This window comes from Ilyonectria robusta, assembly GCF_021365365.1.
Source record: "Ilyonectria robusta strain PMI_751 chromosome Unknown BGZ61scaffold_67, whole genome shotgun sequence".
Classification (NCBI taxonomy): domain Eukaryota; kingdom Fungi; phylum Ascomycota; class Sordariomycetes; order Hypocreales; family Nectriaceae; genus Ilyonectria; species Ilyonectria robusta.
The window spans coordinates 59,572-77,352 of record NW_025764501.1 but is presented as its reverse complement, the minus strand read 5'-3'; the positions used below and the strand labels follow the sequence as shown (position 1 = coordinate 77,352).

General features: G+C 50.7%; 4 protein-coding genes across 4 annotated transcripts; 3 read left to right on the top strand and 1 right to left on the bottom strand.

Moving 5' to 3' along the window:
• Positions 1–697: 697 nt before the first annotated feature.
• Positions 698–2,306, bottom strand: BGZ61DRAFT_573619 (2-oxoglutarate-dependent ethylene/succinate-forming enzyme; the record flags this gene model as incomplete). The annotated part of the gene is made up of 6 exons (XM_046256135.1): positions 698–998; positions 1,060–1,182; positions 1,242–1,348; positions 1,429–1,683; positions 1,723–1,992; positions 2,239–2,306. The coding sequence occupies 6 exons, from the start codon at positions 2,304–2,306 to the stop codon at positions 700–702; spliced, it is 1,122 nt and encodes a 373-aa protein (XP_046094102.1).
• A 7,522-nt stretch (positions 2,307–9,828) lies between these two features.
• BGZ61DRAFT_468086 (uncharacterized protein) lies at positions 9,829–10,948 on the top strand. Its single transcript, XM_046247843.1, has one exon. The coding sequence runs from the start codon at positions 9,874–9,876 to the stop codon at positions 10,519–10,521; it is 648 nt and encodes a 215-aa protein (XP_046094101.1). The 5' UTR covers positions 9,829–9,873; the 3' UTR covers positions 10,522–10,948.
• Positions 10,949–11,580: 632 nt separating this feature from the next.
• Positions 11,581–13,196, top strand: BGZ61DRAFT_573591 (14-3-3 domain-containing protein; the record flags this gene model as incomplete). The annotated part of the gene is made up of 4 exons (XM_046256134.1): positions 11,581–11,594; positions 11,654–12,117; positions 12,237–12,479; positions 12,605–13,196. 4 exons carry the CDS (start codon positions 11,581–11,583, stop codon positions 12,901–12,903), a joined length of 1,020 nt encoding a protein of 339 aa, XP_046094100.1. The 3' UTR covers positions 12,904–13,196.
• Positions 13,197–13,584: 388 nt separating this feature from the next.
• Positions 13,585–13,875, top strand: BGZ61DRAFT_374032 (uncharacterized protein; the record flags this gene model as incomplete). Its single annotated transcript, XM_046242301.1, has 1 exon — positions 13,585–13,875. The coding sequence occupies one exon, from the start codon at positions 13,585–13,587 to the stop codon at positions 13,873–13,875; it is 291 nt and encodes a 96-aa protein (XP_046094099.1).
• Between the last annotated feature and the right edge of the window lie 3,906 nt (positions 13,876–17,781).

Here is a 17,781-nt window from a genome sequence, read left to right as displayed (position 1 = left end):
CGCCCTGTACCATCATTTGACCGGTATCTCGAACAGAATATAATTTCCCCAATGACGAGGTTGAAAACGAGCGTCTCGGCATACCTGCGATCACGAGGAAGGAGGTATAATCTGTGGTAGACGTGAAGCACGATGCAAGGCAGTGAGCTGCGTTTCTCAAGGCATTGCCCAAGATAGTATCTGTTCTCCGAAACTCCACTACACTCAAACATCCCCGGTCCGACATATGCTTTAATGCCAATTGTGGATTCCTTCTGATGCAACAATAAGCTTCGAAAATAGCCCGATAGTGCTGCAATAGCTTACTTTTTTCACTCAGAATGAAAGTATATCCTATTAATCATCCCCTTCATCTAATTGAAGTATATATAGTAGAAACCCTTAAAGCTCATACTGGTTATCGCCCCCACTTTGTGGTCAGGGACCGGGAAACGCTCCTTCCACCGCATGAAGATGTTTTCTCTTTGGCCCACGTCCGGGATTACACTGCCTTTCCGCGCATATTTCTCAAAGGGTCGGAAGGCGCTGAACATGGCCCAATAGCTTAGGTCTAGGTTGGCATTCGCACCCCAATCTTCATGCTGGGTGAAGAAGCTATACTTACCCGAATGCTAGAGTAATCGGGTCCCATAGATGGCGAGTAAAGTACTCGGCGGAATGGAGAGGTAATGGAGGGGATATTATATTTGCACGTGGTTCTCAATCAGTTATGGTTTGAAGTGCCTCCGTATCTAGCAACTTGTACCAGCCCTTATCGACCAACCGGTGAGTAGTGATGCACTCGGGATAGTTCCTCATGAATATGTTGGTAAAATGCTTCCCGTAATGGATCCCCTCTTCTGGGCTCTGACCGGCTTTATACCCCGGAAGAGGTTTAATGACTGTCTGAAAGTTGGGCTCATGAAAGTAAGCAAAGTCGAACCTCGCTTTTGTATTGAGCCCCACCTTATGGAGCGTTGAGGGGAGGACTGAGTTGGTTATGTACTGCATCATGTCACCTAGGAACTATTATCAGCAAGACGCCTGTTGGGTTAGAGATGGGAAGCTTGCCTGGGAAACCCGTAAATATATTCTCGGCTGGGGGGATAAACACCCAACCCACACTGTCTTCCTTCATGCCAGCAACACTCCTCTCCCAGTTCGCAACGGACTCGTCCTTATGGGGAGGACGAACGAAGAGAGCTAGATATAGAATCAGCAGGTACACTTATGTTAGAACTGCGTCAAGAGGGCTCGCCTACCTCCAACATCATCAGCAGCCGCAATTACAAGCAAACCATAATCAGTATAAGAGTCGATGCCTCGGCCGTCTCCGCCTTTCCCATGGATAACGTTGCTTGCGGGAAATCTGAACCCAACACGTTAGCTCTGTCTCATCTCAAAAAGAAGCCATAGGTTCATGCCTGAGAATTCGCATTGTGATGCCACCTGTCTTTCGTAATGCGGGTCAGAGATCCCTCTGGTATATTGATACCCAGCTCAATTAGCCAGAGAAGCTTCTTGCCAGTCTGCCCGAGGCTGTCCATGTATTTCTTCACGGGGTCCCGCAGATCTGCGTCAGGCCAAGGACAACACCCATGGCATAGCCACTTGGCGGACACCCTGGGATCGTCAAGGTCGAGGTCCTTCGTGACGGTAAAGATCTCACTGTAATTAGTAAGGCCATCTGTAAGCTCTTCACCGCTCGCAATATAACCGGAATAGCTCTAGCTATCGATGCACGCAGCTTTCTGGTGAAAAGGCTTCCGGAAGAAGCGCTTACTGACCTTATTGGCTGCTTTATAGAGCGTCTGCTGCTCAGCGTCCATGGAAATCTGCAAGATTCCATCCTGCTGCCAGGCCGCCACAAGTGCTTTGCCCATGCTCAGGTCAGCCGCTGAGCCCATGTCCTCACTAGACAATGTAAATGTCTGGAGGCGTCCAACTGTGGCAGTAAGAACATGGGTGAGGGCAAAAGGCGGGGTAAGAACATCCTCCGAAAAGGTGCACAGGCTGGGTTCGGCGCTGATGGGTCTTTCTTGTGCGTACAAGCCCGGCCTGCTTGGAGCTGTTGCTGGACAAAGCCGTCCTCAGGTTCTAAACTCGCTAACACCGCAAGGGCCTCCCTGCTCGGCCAAGGTTGCCGGAAAATTTAGCTGGAGAGTTATCACCCTTACCTATCTGCTCGTGCGCTTTCTAAATTTGCCTACGAACTATCAATCCTGCCCGCGCTCGGCTACACGAGCTCTGTGAAATTACGGGCCGTGTATATGAGCACTCAGCGGATTGGCGATGGAGTACGAGAGACCGCCTATCACATTCTGCATATATACACCACTAATAGCTACATCTACTATGAGTGCTCATTTCCACTTTTGCGCCTCCTTATACCTAGTAGCACCAAACGTCAGTGAGCAGCTCCTAAGATGGCCACCATCGAACACATCTAACGTTCACGGCAGATTCTATAGTCTACACTAATCGGCGTAGTTCAGTATGCATTTCACGTTCCAACGCTCAATATCCTCGCCTGTCATCCGTGGGCTCATGGCCCGCATGCCATCCGGTTCAATTGTTGTCTCGATAGGCTCGCTGGTGTCTTAGCCAGGAGCACAAATAGACGGATGTGGCCGGGGCCCTCGCCAGCTAATCAATCTACCGGAGCTAAGGGCGGTGCTCACAAGTATACAGTAGCAATTCTGCGTTGTACTCTCACATGACGACAGTCCATTCTCTTCCTCTTGGCTTCATCAGCCCGATATGATGGGCAAATCCCACTAGTACCAAGTATTGACCGTGTTTCACACGTCGTGGGTGCGTTACAAGGGTAAGAGCAAGTCAGCGTCCCCAATAGGAGTTATTGCCCAACGGATCAACAGTTGTGGCGTGTCGGCTGGCGGCCAACCCTTGCTAGCACATGGGGGCGGGCAAACCGTGGCCGACACCGATTATAAGTCAATTCATCAATGGATAAGTCAATTTATCAATGGGTAGTTGTTCTAGGAGGTCGCTGTCATTCGCCCTAATATCTTTGATGTCCCATCAACAATTCTACTCAGCAGGCTCTATATGCCATGATGGAAGGCGATCATGCTCTAAAACTCATCGCATCGATAGCCCAACATCTTCCATCCAAGGATTTCTTTCATTTCCGAAACGTGCAAAGAGATTAGCAGTGGGGCCAGACTTCTCAACAATCAGTACTGATTGATTGATTACCATGCGACTGATACTGATTGATTAGCTTATCAGTAACTGCCAAGATATGACGTAGTTGTGCTTTCAGCCCGAATGTGTTCGCCGCTCCTATAATCCTCAGCCTAAGTGGCAGCAGCTCGCGGTACATGCACCTTTCGAATAAGGTCGTTCTTGTTCCAGCTCCCAAGACACTCTGTCATCTCAATTGTCTCTGCCCCGAGGCGTGCACGATCATACGAAACAGTACGACGAGCACCTAAAAAGACAGGTTCGGCCTTGTCCGACATAGGTGCAATCGAGAGAACGTTAATAGCCATCTTATGCAGATCCGTTGCTCCTCTCTGGTCCACCACGCAAGGGGACTAACTGCGATCTTGCAGGGAGAACCGTTAATAAACTTCTCCAGCTCATCCTCATAGTCATGAGTCTCCGTCACGTCGAGCGACTGCGCCAGCTTATCATATGCTGTCATCTGGATCTCCGGGGCCTCCTCTGGAGCACTGGCAACGGGAAGATCTTTATACTGGCTCCAGACCTGCCTGGCCTTATTGATCGCACCATCATGCCAATCGTCGTGCCAGTTCTGGCGGAGGTATTTCAGTCGCTTTGATGGGTGGAGAAGTAATGCCGCGGAGTACACAGGCGTCTCATCAGTCTTAAAGTAGTACTTATCAAGCACAAACCAGCCCATGTGGATGGAGTGGACGAGACGTTGATTATTGCTGAACGTCTTCTATAACACAGTTAGCACCGTCAATCATCATGCCAAACAAGGTCGAATGAATAATTTACCTTGGCATCTTCAAAATGCTTGAGCAAGATGTCCATGTGGTAAAGTAACTGATCCAACGACGACCACTTCGTCTGCTGCGCCAATGTAGCCTGCCAGAAGGGTTGGAGGAAGTCAGCCGTTAGCCTAAGGACATCCCAGTCATCCTGTGTGAGACAGTCTTCACCCAGGGCCAGGGTGGGGAATCTACCTACCAATGTAGACGAAATGTAGATGTAGATAGATGTAGATCTACATCTATCTATCTACCAGACGGCCTTGTGGGTCATCTATCTATCTATCTTGCCGTCAGATAGATAGGCGAAATGTAGATAGACGCCAAGGTGACTACGGAAAGTAGAGGGACTTACACATGTGCGTAAATTCCTTCGAAAACAAGGTACCGGTACTCTCACCCCACCACCTACTAACACCCCCTGTCAGATCATTTCCCTTCCCCCTTTTCCTCAAGCTCACAGCAAATTTTGGTCAATCTCTTGATATAGCTCCTTCTTTTCAAATCTCAAGTGGCATACTGTACAGTCGACCCACAGTATAGGGCATCTGCCACAATGTCAACTCCAAGCGACTTGTTCAGTCAACCGGTAACTGATCCAAATAACTGCTCAGAGTTATCCAGTCAGCCAGATCTACCAAAACTAGATTCAACATTGTCCCTCAGCACCTCAATTGCCATGAAAGACTGGAGTACAGTTCCTCAAACCGTCCGTGGCCATTGGAATCTCTCGACTCGAACTGGACAAGCCACTGGGTGGTTTTGGGCTTATGGCTATAATGTTCAAGCAAAAACTGCCACTACCGAACCGGGCGCATCCAGTTGGCTTTGCTGCCATTGCATCCAACAGAAAGTTCATAAACCAAAAGCCTATGTCGCATCAAATACCCGGAACATCGAAAGCCACCTCAGCAAAGCACACAAGGTCTTCCATCCAGATCCATCAAAAGCAAAGCGCTACATATCGGAGAGACCTTTGAATCAATGCAACCTCCATGAGTTTACCGCGAGGAAACGGAAAAGGGATGACTTTCACGACGAGCTGGTTGCTCGATTTGACAAAGCAACATTCCAGCGCCTGCTTGTCCGGTGGATTACGGACGCAAACCTATCTTTTCGCCTCTCAGAGCACGTGGGGCTCCATGAACTCTTCGACTACCTTAATCCGTTAGTCCGTGAGACTTCAGCAAACCTTACTCACAAAACAATTCGGACCAAGATTATTCATGAGTTCAATACTTACAAAGCCCACGTTACTGATGCTTTACTACGGAGCCCTAGCAAGGTCCACATTGCATTCGATGGCTGGACCTCTCGGAACAGGCATTCTTTCTTTTCCATCAATGCTTTCTTCCTTGACGACGAAACGTTCCAGCCTCGAAAAATCCTGCTAGGCCTCCCAAACGTCGCCATGGCCCACACCGGGGAAAATATCTGCGCAGCGGTCACAGAGGTACTGGAAGAATTCGAGCTTGTACCACACAACAAACTCGGATATTTTGTTCTTGACAATGCTTCGAACAACGATAAGGCTATGGAGGAATTAGGGCGCAAGTTCGAGTGGCAGGAGCCTGCAGCCAGGAGAATTCGCTGCTTTGGACATGTCCTTCACCTTGTCGCTACGGCTATGCTTTTCGTCCACGATACCCAAGCTCTCGAAGACCTTGACCCGGACGACTTTGACGAGTGGACAAAAAGAGGGCCAGTTGGAAAATTACACAACCTTGTCGTCTGGATTAATCGATCGAACAAGGCAACAGTCATCCTGCGCAGTCTACAAGACGATGACCCTGACAAGAGCTACCCCGGCACGCTTGATGTCGTTCTTGATAACTGCACACGCTGGCTGTCGCAATATTATATGATTGAACGTGCAATTAAGCTCCGTCGCTCCCTCGAAGAACTTGTGGACATGACGATCCAATCGAACAGGAAGTCGACCCGATCTCGATCCAAAATCGCAAAATCGCGAAGCTCACTTCCTCCGTGTCTTGAGGAAGACAATCTCCCCACTGATGCAGATTGGGAAGCTCTGAGTTGGTTTAGCAACATTCTTGCCATGTTCAATTCTTGCCTTTTGAGACTTGAAGGTGACTGTCAAGTTCGGCTTCGAAAAGGAGGTGCGGAAGCACAGTACGGTATGGTTTGGCAGGTCGCCATTGCATACGAGTTCCTCTTATCAACATTAGAGAGGGCCAAGACAGACGCGGCGGATCGGCCAGAGTCCAGCTACCTTTCTGCCTGTATCAACTCTGCGTGGGCCAAACTTAATAAATACTACACCAAGCTCGATGAAACACCGATTTACTACGCAGCTACTGTTCTTCATCCTGGAATACAATGGGCGTTCTTGACGAGGGCGTACAGCGGAAGGGAGGGTTGGATTGACAAGGCTCGACATCTCATCCAAACGCTTTGGGAGGAAGAGTATCGGGATCTTCCCGTCCAGTGGGAGATCGCTGACAGCAATCTTCCTGTAGCCGTGAGGGCACGGGAGTACAATCCCTTTGACTCATTCCAAGATGAGCTTATGTCGTATCCGAACTCCGAAGAAGAATCGGTCGCCGATGAGTTCGAAAGGTGGCAGTCTACAAAGCAGGACACATTTTCAAAGCACGATAACCCGCTAGAATACTGGTCCGCCAAGCGGTTTGAGTATCCTCGAGTAGCGAAAATGGCGATTGATGTCTTATCAGTCCCTGCAATGGCTGCCGAATGTGAGAGAGCATTTTCCTCCGCTGGTAGTATGGTCTCTCCTCAGCGGACTCGTTTGGACGCGAGCACAATTGCAGTTACCCAGACGGTTAGGTCATGGCTGAAGGCAGGGCTTCTAGAAAGATATGACGGGCTGCTGAAGGAGATGAGTGGCGAAGTGGCTGGGGTAGTTACTTAGTGGCTAGTGCATATCGTACTTGGAGTGGTAGATAGATGCATCTATCTATATCTACATGTAGCCTACCTCTATCTATCTACATTCCGTTTTATGACTAAGCGTCTACATCTATCTACCTTGGGTGTCGGTAGATAGATATAGATAGATTCCCCACCCTGCCCAGGGCCTTATGATGCTCTTGCTGAAACACCATAAGCTTGTCTTTCTTCTCGAGAGCAGTCCGAAGTAGCATGTACCACGAATTCCATCTCGTTGCATTGTCAATGCCGAGTGCACGGCCTGCCAGGCGTTGCCAAGCATCACTGTGCACTGTGGAACTCCGGATGAACACGGCGATATTATGCAGTCTGCCAAGGGGACCCATCGATCGCCATCCAGCTTGATCCTCCGGAACCCTCCGGTGCTTGCCCTTGTTGTTCCTTTGCTGCAATTGTGCCTGTAAAGACTCAACAACCGTGGTGTCTGCGTTAAGATTTGCCTCTTCGATTGCCGCGTTGAGTGCCTCTTTGCTAGAGGCGAAGAGAAACGCCTGGAGGCAGAGATTGACAATATGGCCTCCGCATCGAACACGGCGCTCCGTGGGGTCCATTCCAACCCCAAACTCGTTCACCAATGCCGTCGATAAAGCACGCAGGCAAGTGTCATTTGCGGTAGCGTTGTCTGATGTAAAGTAGCCAATGTTGCCAGCGACATCGAAATACCGTATGGTGTCCAGCAAGTGCCGCGACATCGTCTCTCCGGAGTGACTGTACTCTACGTTCGGCAGACCCAACAGGGCCTCACGGAGCTCGTAGTCTTCATCAACCCATTGCCCACATATTCCGAGAAAGGCTTTGCGATGCGGTGATGACCATAGATCGATGCTGAAGTGGACTTGTGACTTTGCCGCCTGTAAGTGAGCCTTGACGTTCTCGCGGTGTATGATGTATGACCCTCATTGGTAAGCCACAGATCGCCTTGCAGGGAATCCACCCCCATCCACGTAGCGCCAACTGTGTCGATCCATAGCCCTCGTCATCGGAATGTTCCGACCCGCCCTTGATGTCACTGCGGTGAAGCAAGGCGGGTCCGCAAGCATGAGCCCCCAGAACATGCCGCTTTAGTCCCGAGCGGGTGGGCGCTAATTCTGCTGCCTAGCTCAGTAACAGCCCCATCCATTGTTTCAAATGCTGTATCATAGTACCTGTCTTACTGTACCGTTGTCTCACAAAATAAGGCGACGAGCTTTCAGTCCAAAAAAGGACATAAGTCGTCATTAGGTAATCGCTGACACCAGTCAACCGCCAACACACAGGCATTGCATCGGTACGCCGTAAACTCTAAAATTCACACTGAACAATCAGCCACAACTGTCGGAAATTGGCTGAGCGTCAGTTTGTTTCCCCAGCGTACTCTGCCCCACATGGCACCTTCATTGGTGGTGGCCACTTCGTGTTGCAACAGCCCTATCGTTGGTCCACAAGGGCGGAGCAAAGTCACCCTTGTCGATGCTGAATGGTTCCCCAACCCTTGAGCCGCTTCTCGTTCAGGACGACTATCGTCCTAACTCTACATGCAGATGATGGTCAAGGTGATGTCCCTTTGGCGAAAGGTGAACTGTACAAGGCAGGATAAAAAGAGGTTGGGTTGTTGCGACCCCGGGCAAGGGGAGCCCTGCCGCCTACCGCGAAATGGGATTTGCCCATGGTTCAAAATTCCCGCATGTCGAGGAGGTACGGCAACGCTGGAACGGAGCGCTGTCCGCAGCCGACTTCAACGGAGGGGGCAACCTCGTCTATATCCCCCGCACTGGTTCACCGGAGCGGGCAAGGCACTTGGCCCGGTAGTGTAGGCAGCCGTCGACCGGATGTCAAATACGAGGTAGGCGAGGTGAAGACATGCTAATGAGGTTGCTCAGACTTCGTCGTTCGAGCATGACATGGCGTGTCTTGAAGTAGCGATTGGCAAAAACGGGAAGGGCCCCACTCAGACTTCTCAACAAGCAGTCAGTTATCAAGTAGTACTGATTACTGATTGATACTGATATCATATCAGTATCAGTAAGCTTCTAATCAATCAATCAGTAATCAGTAACTCACGTGACAATGTTATATTTGGCGTCGAGATTTATATGGTATGTTTGCCTGCCACAGAGCTTCGATTCAATCTCATGCGTAGTGGGGGATTTCATCGACCTCCCTCGTTAGCTAAAAATGTGATAGTGGGCACCGACAACAGAAGCCATCGTTCTGACAAAGGTCCAGAATTGGATATATTCCACACCTTCAACGGCAGATTAGTTTGCAGCTTTGAATGAGCTATCTCGCTGGTTTCCAAAACGAGCGTTTGTAACGTGGGAGAGGGTCGAAGCCGCTGTTATCGTCCTGGGAAACCAAAGCCAGTGGTGCTAAGAGGTACTAGCCCCACCATAATAAATGGGTGGGTTATGCGGTAGCCCTTATCCGCTTCGTATAGGGTAGGGTGGCTAACGTAACAAGGCAGTCGATTTCCCAGTCAACGCGTTAGCTTCTACAGAAAACACACATTCATACAATTTAAATGTATGGTCAATGGCTTTCTTCTGCTGAGATCTCCTGCTTGGCATTGATTTTAACTTGATTAGGGAGATATGTCCCAGCCAGTTGTCGTGTCGTGTTGTGTCAAGAAAGCCATCCAACCAACACTGCACGCTAAACCCCACTGTCACCAAAACAGAGAAAGACGCTCAGCCTAAAATACGCCGCTCGACGTACTATCAACTTCGCAGACTCCTTATGACTGCATATTGAGGCTCAACCTCGGAATGTCCTACCCGCCCAGCTTCCGTACCTACACGATAAATTCCCTTCAGAGACTCAGCTCTCATCAGACCCCGAAGTGGCGCGAAATGTGCGCGAAGCCGACGCGGACAAGGGTGGGACTTGTTTGGGCCTGGTCGATCTGTGCGGCGTCGGGGCCCATCTGGAGCGACGGTCTCCTACGCACAACTGCAAAGGTTTCATTAGGTTGGACTAATACCACGTGTAGACACGCGTCAACATGCCTCCCGAGTCGTCTCTATTTGTAGGAGACACTGAATACGGCCAATTCAGCTCACCGGCGCCAGAATCAAGCATCTCCGTAGCCGAGCAGCCTCGGTCACAACGGTCAATTTTCTCTGCGCCCTCTTCCTCCGCGTCATCCGCGTCTACGCGTCAATCGCAGCCGAAGAAGCGTAAACTACGCGCGCCTGAAACGTGGAAGCACTTTCGCGTACCTCAAGGAGACGAAGAGACACATCAGAACAACCAGAGACTCTGGTATTGTCATCAATGTCACAATCCGCCATGGCGAACAGTCTCGACCACAAGCGCCAAACGACATATGCAACATGACCACGGCATTATCATTGATGACGAAGAAAGGCCAGCCAAGAAGGCACTCCAACAGTCTCTTGAAGTAGCATTCACACGAGCAGAAGAGAAGAACCGAGCGATGCTCTCCCGGGACGAACAATCGGTCCTGCGGAATACGATCAAGCTTGACGCATTCTATGAAGCCCAAATCCAGCTGATCACGCGCCGCCGCCTCCCGCTCAACTGTGTCTCTTGGCCGGAATACCAAGCGCTTCTTTGCGCAGTTAACCCGAGGGCCGAGGAGGTCCTTATCCATTCAGGTAACACGATATTAGCTCATATCGAGCGGTGACCGACGTAGCATTGCGATCATCAAAAGCCCTGCCCGCTTTTCAATTACCGAATCACATGCCGACAAGCCAATACCAACCCTGCCCCTTTCGAGTTTCTTTGGATGGTGAAAGACCAAGCTGCTTCCGACCTTTTCTTGTGGCAGCGATGTCAGCGACTCTAGCAGCGCTGTTACCTCAGTCATTCTGTCCAATAGACATAGGGTTTTCTGACGTGACAAGAAATATTGACACCTTAGATGTGGATGGGGCACTGTGAAGATCCTTTTCTTAAATTGAAATGGCCCATGGTGTCTTTGTGTGCCATGAACACGCTGCTACACCTCGAGGGGGTAACCGAGCTTCCAGCTCTTGAGGCACACCATTTCCCCCTGAAAAGCCTGTCAAGCACCTTATCAGAAGGAGGCTGGAATATAGCTGCGGCAGCAATGGATGCTACTCAGCTGAATGCAACGTAGAGGTCGGAGCAGGGCCTCTAAAAGGTAAAAGAATGGTCTTCAATTAGTTGGTAGGAAGAGATCTCAACATTCCAGAGTATATTATTGTTTTGGCGACGGAATAGCTCGCAGAGGTAGCGCCTATGCAGAGAACCTCCCCGTCATTCTCGTCAGTGGATCGCCGACTGCCAATGATGCCGGGCAATTCCATCCCCTACACCACACTCTCGGGGACCACGACTTCACCTACCAGTTGGAAATGGAGAAGAAAATCACTTGCTGCGCTGCTCTGTGGCTGACTTTCCGACTTAATTTCTGCTCAACAAACTCAAAACTGATTCACCACACTTAGGAGTTAACGAACAATAAACCCCCTTGGAGTGCCCCCGCCCCGCGTTTCTTCCTGTCACTCTTGACGCTGCGTCATTTCCTCCCATTCTAGCACAACATTTTTCTTTGATTATCCAACAATGTTTGGGTCCGAAGTACGCTTCTCTCTTTTTTAGAGCCCACCATACCACCTCACCACACCAAATTACCCTACACGTCGTACCCTTTCACCACAACTTGCCGCCTCATCTTCGGTCAAATATTTGGTCCAACGGTTGCTAACCTATACCTATCATGCAGCGTAAGAAGTTTGTCTATCCGCTCGATCAGCCTCTCCAGGGCCATAGCACTGATTTCGTGGCTGTAGCCAGACTTTCCTTGCTCGCCTCTGTGGCCAGGCTGAGCGCTACGGTGATATGGTCCCCCATCTCAAGGAAGTCGTCAAGATGGGTGGTGAGGTCAGTGCTGATGAGCAGAACCTTCTCGCCATTGCTTATCAGAACGTGGTTGGCGCCCGCCGTGCCAGCTGGCGCATTATCTCCTCGATCGAGCAAAAGGAGTCAAGGGGCAGTGAGAACCATATTGCTGCTGTCCGTGGATACCGCAACGAGATTGAGAATGAGCTCGAGAAGGTCTGCCGGGACGTCTTGGATCTGCTAGACGGGAGCCTAATTCCCAATGCCGGTGCTGGCAAGTCGAAGGCCTTATATTACAAGATGTGCGCCTACTTTAATGGTCTCCCCTTCTCAAAAGCATCTGGGCTGACTCATCATGTTTCTAGGAAGGGCGACTACAACCGCTACCTGGCCGAGTTCACGTCGGGTGAAAAGCGTAATGTTGCAGTTACCTCTGCCTACAAGGCCTACTAGGTGGGTTTCAAATCTGTTGATCAGAATTCAATCAGCCAAGGTGTACTGATCCGAGATTTTGGTTTGCTTCTTAGATGGCAGCTGATTTTGCTCAGACCGAGCTCACAACCACTCACCCGTTGCGGCTGGGCTTGGCTCTCAACTTCTCCGTCTTCTATTATGAAATTCTGAACTTAGTTGATCGTGCCCGGCATCTTGCGAAGCATGCTTTTGATGATGCCATGGCCGAGCTCGACGCCCTGGCCGAGGAGTCTGATGGCGACAGTATCCTCATCATGCACCTCCTCCGTGACAACCTGACCCTTTGGTCGTCTTCGGACAGTGGTGAGCCGGAGCTCCCTCAATCTGCAGGGAATTCGTAGGAGTAATTTGATCTCGGTATGGACGTATGTACATGCTGCAACCTCCTCTGTTTGTCGCTTAGTATGGATCGCTTCCGTTCGTGCAAGTTGGGGGTAGTGAGCTGGTCTGCCTGTGGCGTCCCAAGTCCAACAAGTACGGCCAAAGTCCATTCCAGCTCGGCGACGACGCCTACCAGACCCTCACCGCCCCCCTCCTTCCCTGGTTCTCCAAGCCCTACCAGTACGTCTCGCTCTACGTCCAGAAGGTCGACTCTATCGGCGACAAGTCGCTCGACCGCATCGACGAGCGATTCCCCGTCGTCAAGAGACTTCCTTTGGCTAGCCTCTGTCGCATCTTGGCAACACCAGCCATGTTGGCAGTTCAACGAGGTTACGTCATCACATAAACGCAGCCAGTCATACTGATGCCTCTAAAGATCGAGCAGCGGCACGGGATGGATATTTGCATGGTACTCCTCAGACGCCAAGATTTAACTCCATGGGATCAGAACTGTAGTTGAACACAGTATTCCGTCACCACTTTGGCCACACACCCACCGTCCCACGTCTGGTCCGATGATGCAAGCCACCTAACGTGCATGATGCCCCAATTTACATCAAGAACTGTGGCAAACATCCACAAAAACGCGGTTTTGTGGAATAGGGGATGTTGCTCGGTACCTTCCCACAGTAAATCACCACTATAAACATCAAAACGAAGGAGGCAAAAAAAAAAGGGGGGGTTCAGATGCAAGGCACAGCGAGTCGATGAAGTCACCACGCCAACCTTGGCTATGCATCATCACAGTGCTAGTTCCAGATCCGGATTTTGAAAAAAAAAAAAAAAACCTGATCTCGACACGCTCTCTTCAGTTATCTTCTGATCTTCTGATCCTTTGTTGCTCATCCCAAACAAAGGCTGCATACTCGACGACCAACTCTATATCTCGCGCAGGTCGGACCTAGGATTAAAAGAAGCAAAACGCCAATCCCGAAGTACATTTCCTAAACAGCCTGATCTTCCTTCAGTAAACATCTTCAGCACTTCGAATATCATCTTGAATCGACTCCACATATCTGCCTTCGCCATGTCTCCTCCACCTCCAGAACCAGAAGCAACCTGCTACCTCCTCCCAGGTCTCCAAGCCCTCGACCCCTCCGCCCCAGAAGTCGACCTCGACGCCTACACCTGGGTCCAACCCACCGCCATCGAAGACAACGAAGTAATGTTCGACGGCAAGGCCCTAAGTACTTGGTACGAGGAGGAGCGTCGGCGTCTGAGCAGCGGGGGCGAGGATAGCAAGAAGTCAAGAAGTCGGAAGGCTTGCGGAAACACCACTCGAGATAGGGCAAGTCGCATAAAGAATAAGTCACTGTGAACAAAGGGAAGGGAAGGGAAGGGAAGGGAAGGGAAGGGAAGGGAAGGGAAGGGAAGGGAAGGGAAGGGAAGGGAAGGGAAGGGAAGGGAAGGGAAGGGAAGGGAAGGGAAGGGAAGGGAAGGAAGTGGAGGAATTCCGAGACTTGAGGGAACGGAACAGTCTCGATGAAGATACCCAGATCAAACCCCAGCCACCAGATTAGTATCGCCAGGTTTGGCCGCTAATTTGGTTAGTATGTTATCCAGTCTGGTTTGCATCAAGTCTCCTCGTATCCATGGCGAACTTAATCGCCGCCCGCACCGCCTGTAGGTCAGGTGCCCATTTTGGGCCATCCGATGCCGCCTTTCCTCTTAAAAAGAACTAGAGGTTTCCCATCTTTGTCTGGCCGATCCTTCGCATCCCTCCCCGCTGCGCATCCCACTTCGTGCACCGGAACAGAAAATGTTCCATCGTCTCTGCTGTTTGTCCACAGTCGCACATGTCCGATTCTGCTGCTCCGATCCTGTGCAGGTAGCTGTTGATCCTCGCCATTCCCGTGCGCAGCTGTGAGAGCATGTCTGATTCGCGTCTTTTCAGTCCATCGTACAGGGGGCGTGTATGTGTGCCTGGTAACGCTTTATCGATTCGCTTCGAATAGTTTCCGACCTTACCGGGCAGAGTCTTCTGCCATTGCTGCTGTGCGATCGCCAGTCTCGTCCGCGCAATAGAACATGCCAGGCATTAAATAATAAAAGCGCCAAGTGCCTTATGAAAATTCGACGAGAATGACCTCGTCCGTATAGGACCGGCCGTGGAAGTTGTAGATAAAACAGTAAGCGCTCGGGATTTGCATCCATTCCTGCCTTACTATATGTAGTACGATGGCTGAGTACTGGTAATCTGCGGCCATGGTAGGCGGCGATTACTGGTAAGCGCCGAGGATGGAACCGTTCACAGAAAATAGAGCTGTAGACTCGTATACTGGTAAATTACCCGCGCATGCAGACAGAAAACAGAAAGCAGAAGACTGAAAACGTCCTGTGGAGCCGCTGGGCGGACGGATTCTGTTTTCTGCCGCGGATGACAAGGAAAATCAGAGCGATGCGCCACACCTGAGATGCCAGTCCCGACACCATTTAGTTCCCCTCCACACTGAGTTCCCCAAGCGTCTAAAGCGACATCAACACATCAGCGTCCAAGCGACATCAACACATCCGCGGCTAAGCGGCATCCAACCATCAGCGTCTAAGCCACCCCACCCACCCGGAGGATGCCAAGAAACATTGAGAGTAGTATGGAGAGCACAGATGTTGGGATTTGAAATATTTGATTGCTGTTTGGAATATTTGATTTGATCAAATATTCCAAATATGACTCTGGATTTGATTTGATTGATTTGAGGGCAGCGCTACGGTTCATACTGGCTCGATGCCCTCCATACACGAGCTTTCGGCAAACTCCGGCGCGACACAAGGTGGTGAACTCAAAGTCGCAGGAGCGCCAGCGGAACTCGACGTCATATCCAACCCGGATCGAGAGATCGCTATTTTCTCTTTAATGCTCGAGATCCGGATTACTTCGAATACAATCAAGTTTCTTTCGAAGACTATGTGACTACACTTGTACGCACCTTCAATTGTGCCAAGCTGAAGTCTGTAGAAACCTTAAACCAGGCTTACTAGTTTCGGTCCAGTATCTCCCGTGCGCCCCTTGTTGATCTGTTTTAACGGTGCCGGTCGGATCATCGGCGAGCTAACGGCGGGGCGGGCCAAGGCGGAAGAGGGACTAAGGTTACACGGCCCGACTTGACGTTACGGAAATGCACCGCAAAGGAGCTTCTCCCTCATCGACGGTTGTGTATGTTTACTGGCAGACTACCACCAGCGGAAAGTTTGCAGATCTTGTGTAGTTGGATTAACATACCACGTCGATAATCCAATATCCTCTATCTCCACAGAGAGCAGTCGAGATGTTATCGTCGTAGAAATACCCCAGCAAAGGCTATGATTGTCACTTCCTCCTGCAGCTTGCATGTGATAAAGAGGTTGCTCACCGAGATAGCTGTCTCCACGAGTATAACTGGGTAAGTAGGGCTTCTTAGAGAACCTCGATGACGAGTATATTTTGACTGCATGGAGCCGGTTACAGTAACAATCTTAGTCCCAGGTAGCCTAGTGGTCAGGGACGAGTTGTCAACACCTGAGGCAAGATATTAAACCAATCCTTACATATCAGCTAATTTCCGTGGTCGGCGCTTGCTTCGGAAGGTGCCGTTGTTGTATGAGTGACAGCTTGCCAATGAAATCGTGCAGATGGAAAGTTCCGTGCACCCCGGCTCATGCTTGGGGCTGGCGTCTTTCCACAAAACAACCTTCCCGCATGACAATCAACCTTATTGGTTAGAAAATCCTCCCAAGGGGATGCGGCTCAGGGCCCCGCTCAGGGTTCCACTCGACGGTAAAAGGGGCATAAGGGGTAAAAGGGGCGAATTGGTTGTAGTTTGGCCCTGGAGGTCAAGCAAGGCGGGACATTGAGCCTCATATCAGCCACTCTAAGCTGGAAGATTGAGTTATTCTAGACCTCAATCGAGTTCAATTTAAAGCTATTCGCACATTGAATTGCGTTGAGCCGGTCGGCCGCCGAATTGAGTTGAATTGAGTTGAATTGAGTTGAATTGAACTGCGACTTGAATTGTGGCCTGCGCTGAAGTCGTCAGACGTAGCCGAGGAGCTCTCGTCCCGTCGATCACTTCCGTCTCTGTGAACGTGCGTGACGAAGAGACGCACGGCAACTTCCGATAGCCGCAAGACTCGTGTCCCCTCGGTGAGATGTTAGAATCACATGCAAATCCAGGCCATTGGCCCACAAATCTCTTTCATCCTGTTTTTGTGCAAATTCGTTATGAATGTGATGCCGTCTTCAGCCTCTTCCGTCATAGAGCGCAATACTGACGAACAGATAGCAGGGCCGAGCGGCCCGTCCCTTGCGCACTAATTACACCTGTCCCGCTGTGCCCTTTCACAATAGTTGCCCGCCGGGCGTCCCACATCAGCGGCCATGGAAGACCGCTGCTGGTAGCGGAAAGTGATAGGAGCAAGCGGCTCAACGAAACAAACTCTCGTGCTCGTTCTCACCATCAACTGTTGCTTGTCTCCCAAAATATGGATGCACTGTATCGCACCAATCCTTTCGAAATGCACGAAAGCGTCTCTGGCTGCGGCCCTCATCTCAGCGGAAGTCTAAGCCGCAACACAGCCGCGCTGCAACATGCGAAGCCTCTTCGGCACCCTTCTGCAGTTCCCTCTCCCCTCACCACACAAGCTGTTGAAACGCAAGCTCGACTCTCGCAAATCTTGCGAGGTGCACACAATGCCAATATGCATAAAGTCCCAAGTACCGCTGCGTTTAGCGTGACAAAGCGCAACGCAACAGGGAGGTTGACTTCGGGGAGCGGGTGGAGTCGTAGCCAGGCAGGTACCTAAACCTTTGTCGCACTAGGCTTGGAGGAAGCGTACGATCATCGCACTAATAGTCCCCATTTTCTGGGGAGATTACTGGGGGAGCTAGTCCTTCGGTGGCGTACGGAGTTTGCCGTATTCGAGAAAGCACATGAACTTTGTTGAGCATCTGATCGCCATGCCGTCGCCTGTGATCCTCGTCCATGCAATTCGCGCGGGAACTTACTATCACAGAGTTTTCGGACCTGTACAGACGAACTTGCCAGGTCTGGCGAGGTCGGCTTCCACGAACACCATTCCGAAAGACATATTCCACGGAGGCGCCCGCATGCCTTCGGCCGGCCCGAATGCGCTCGCAGAAATGAATGACGAATGCACCAGGGTAGAGTAAATTGGAGATCATTCACTAATGGATTCGCGAAGTCACAAATCATCAGAATCTCGCGGGTACCTTTCGGCATAGCACGCG

Bases quoted from the DNA above. Each gene is read 5' to 3' on its own strand.
- BGZ61DRAFT_468086 (XM_046247843.1), top strand. From the start codon at position 9,874: ATGCCTCCCGAGTCGTCTCTATTTGTAGGAGACACTGAATACGGCCAA.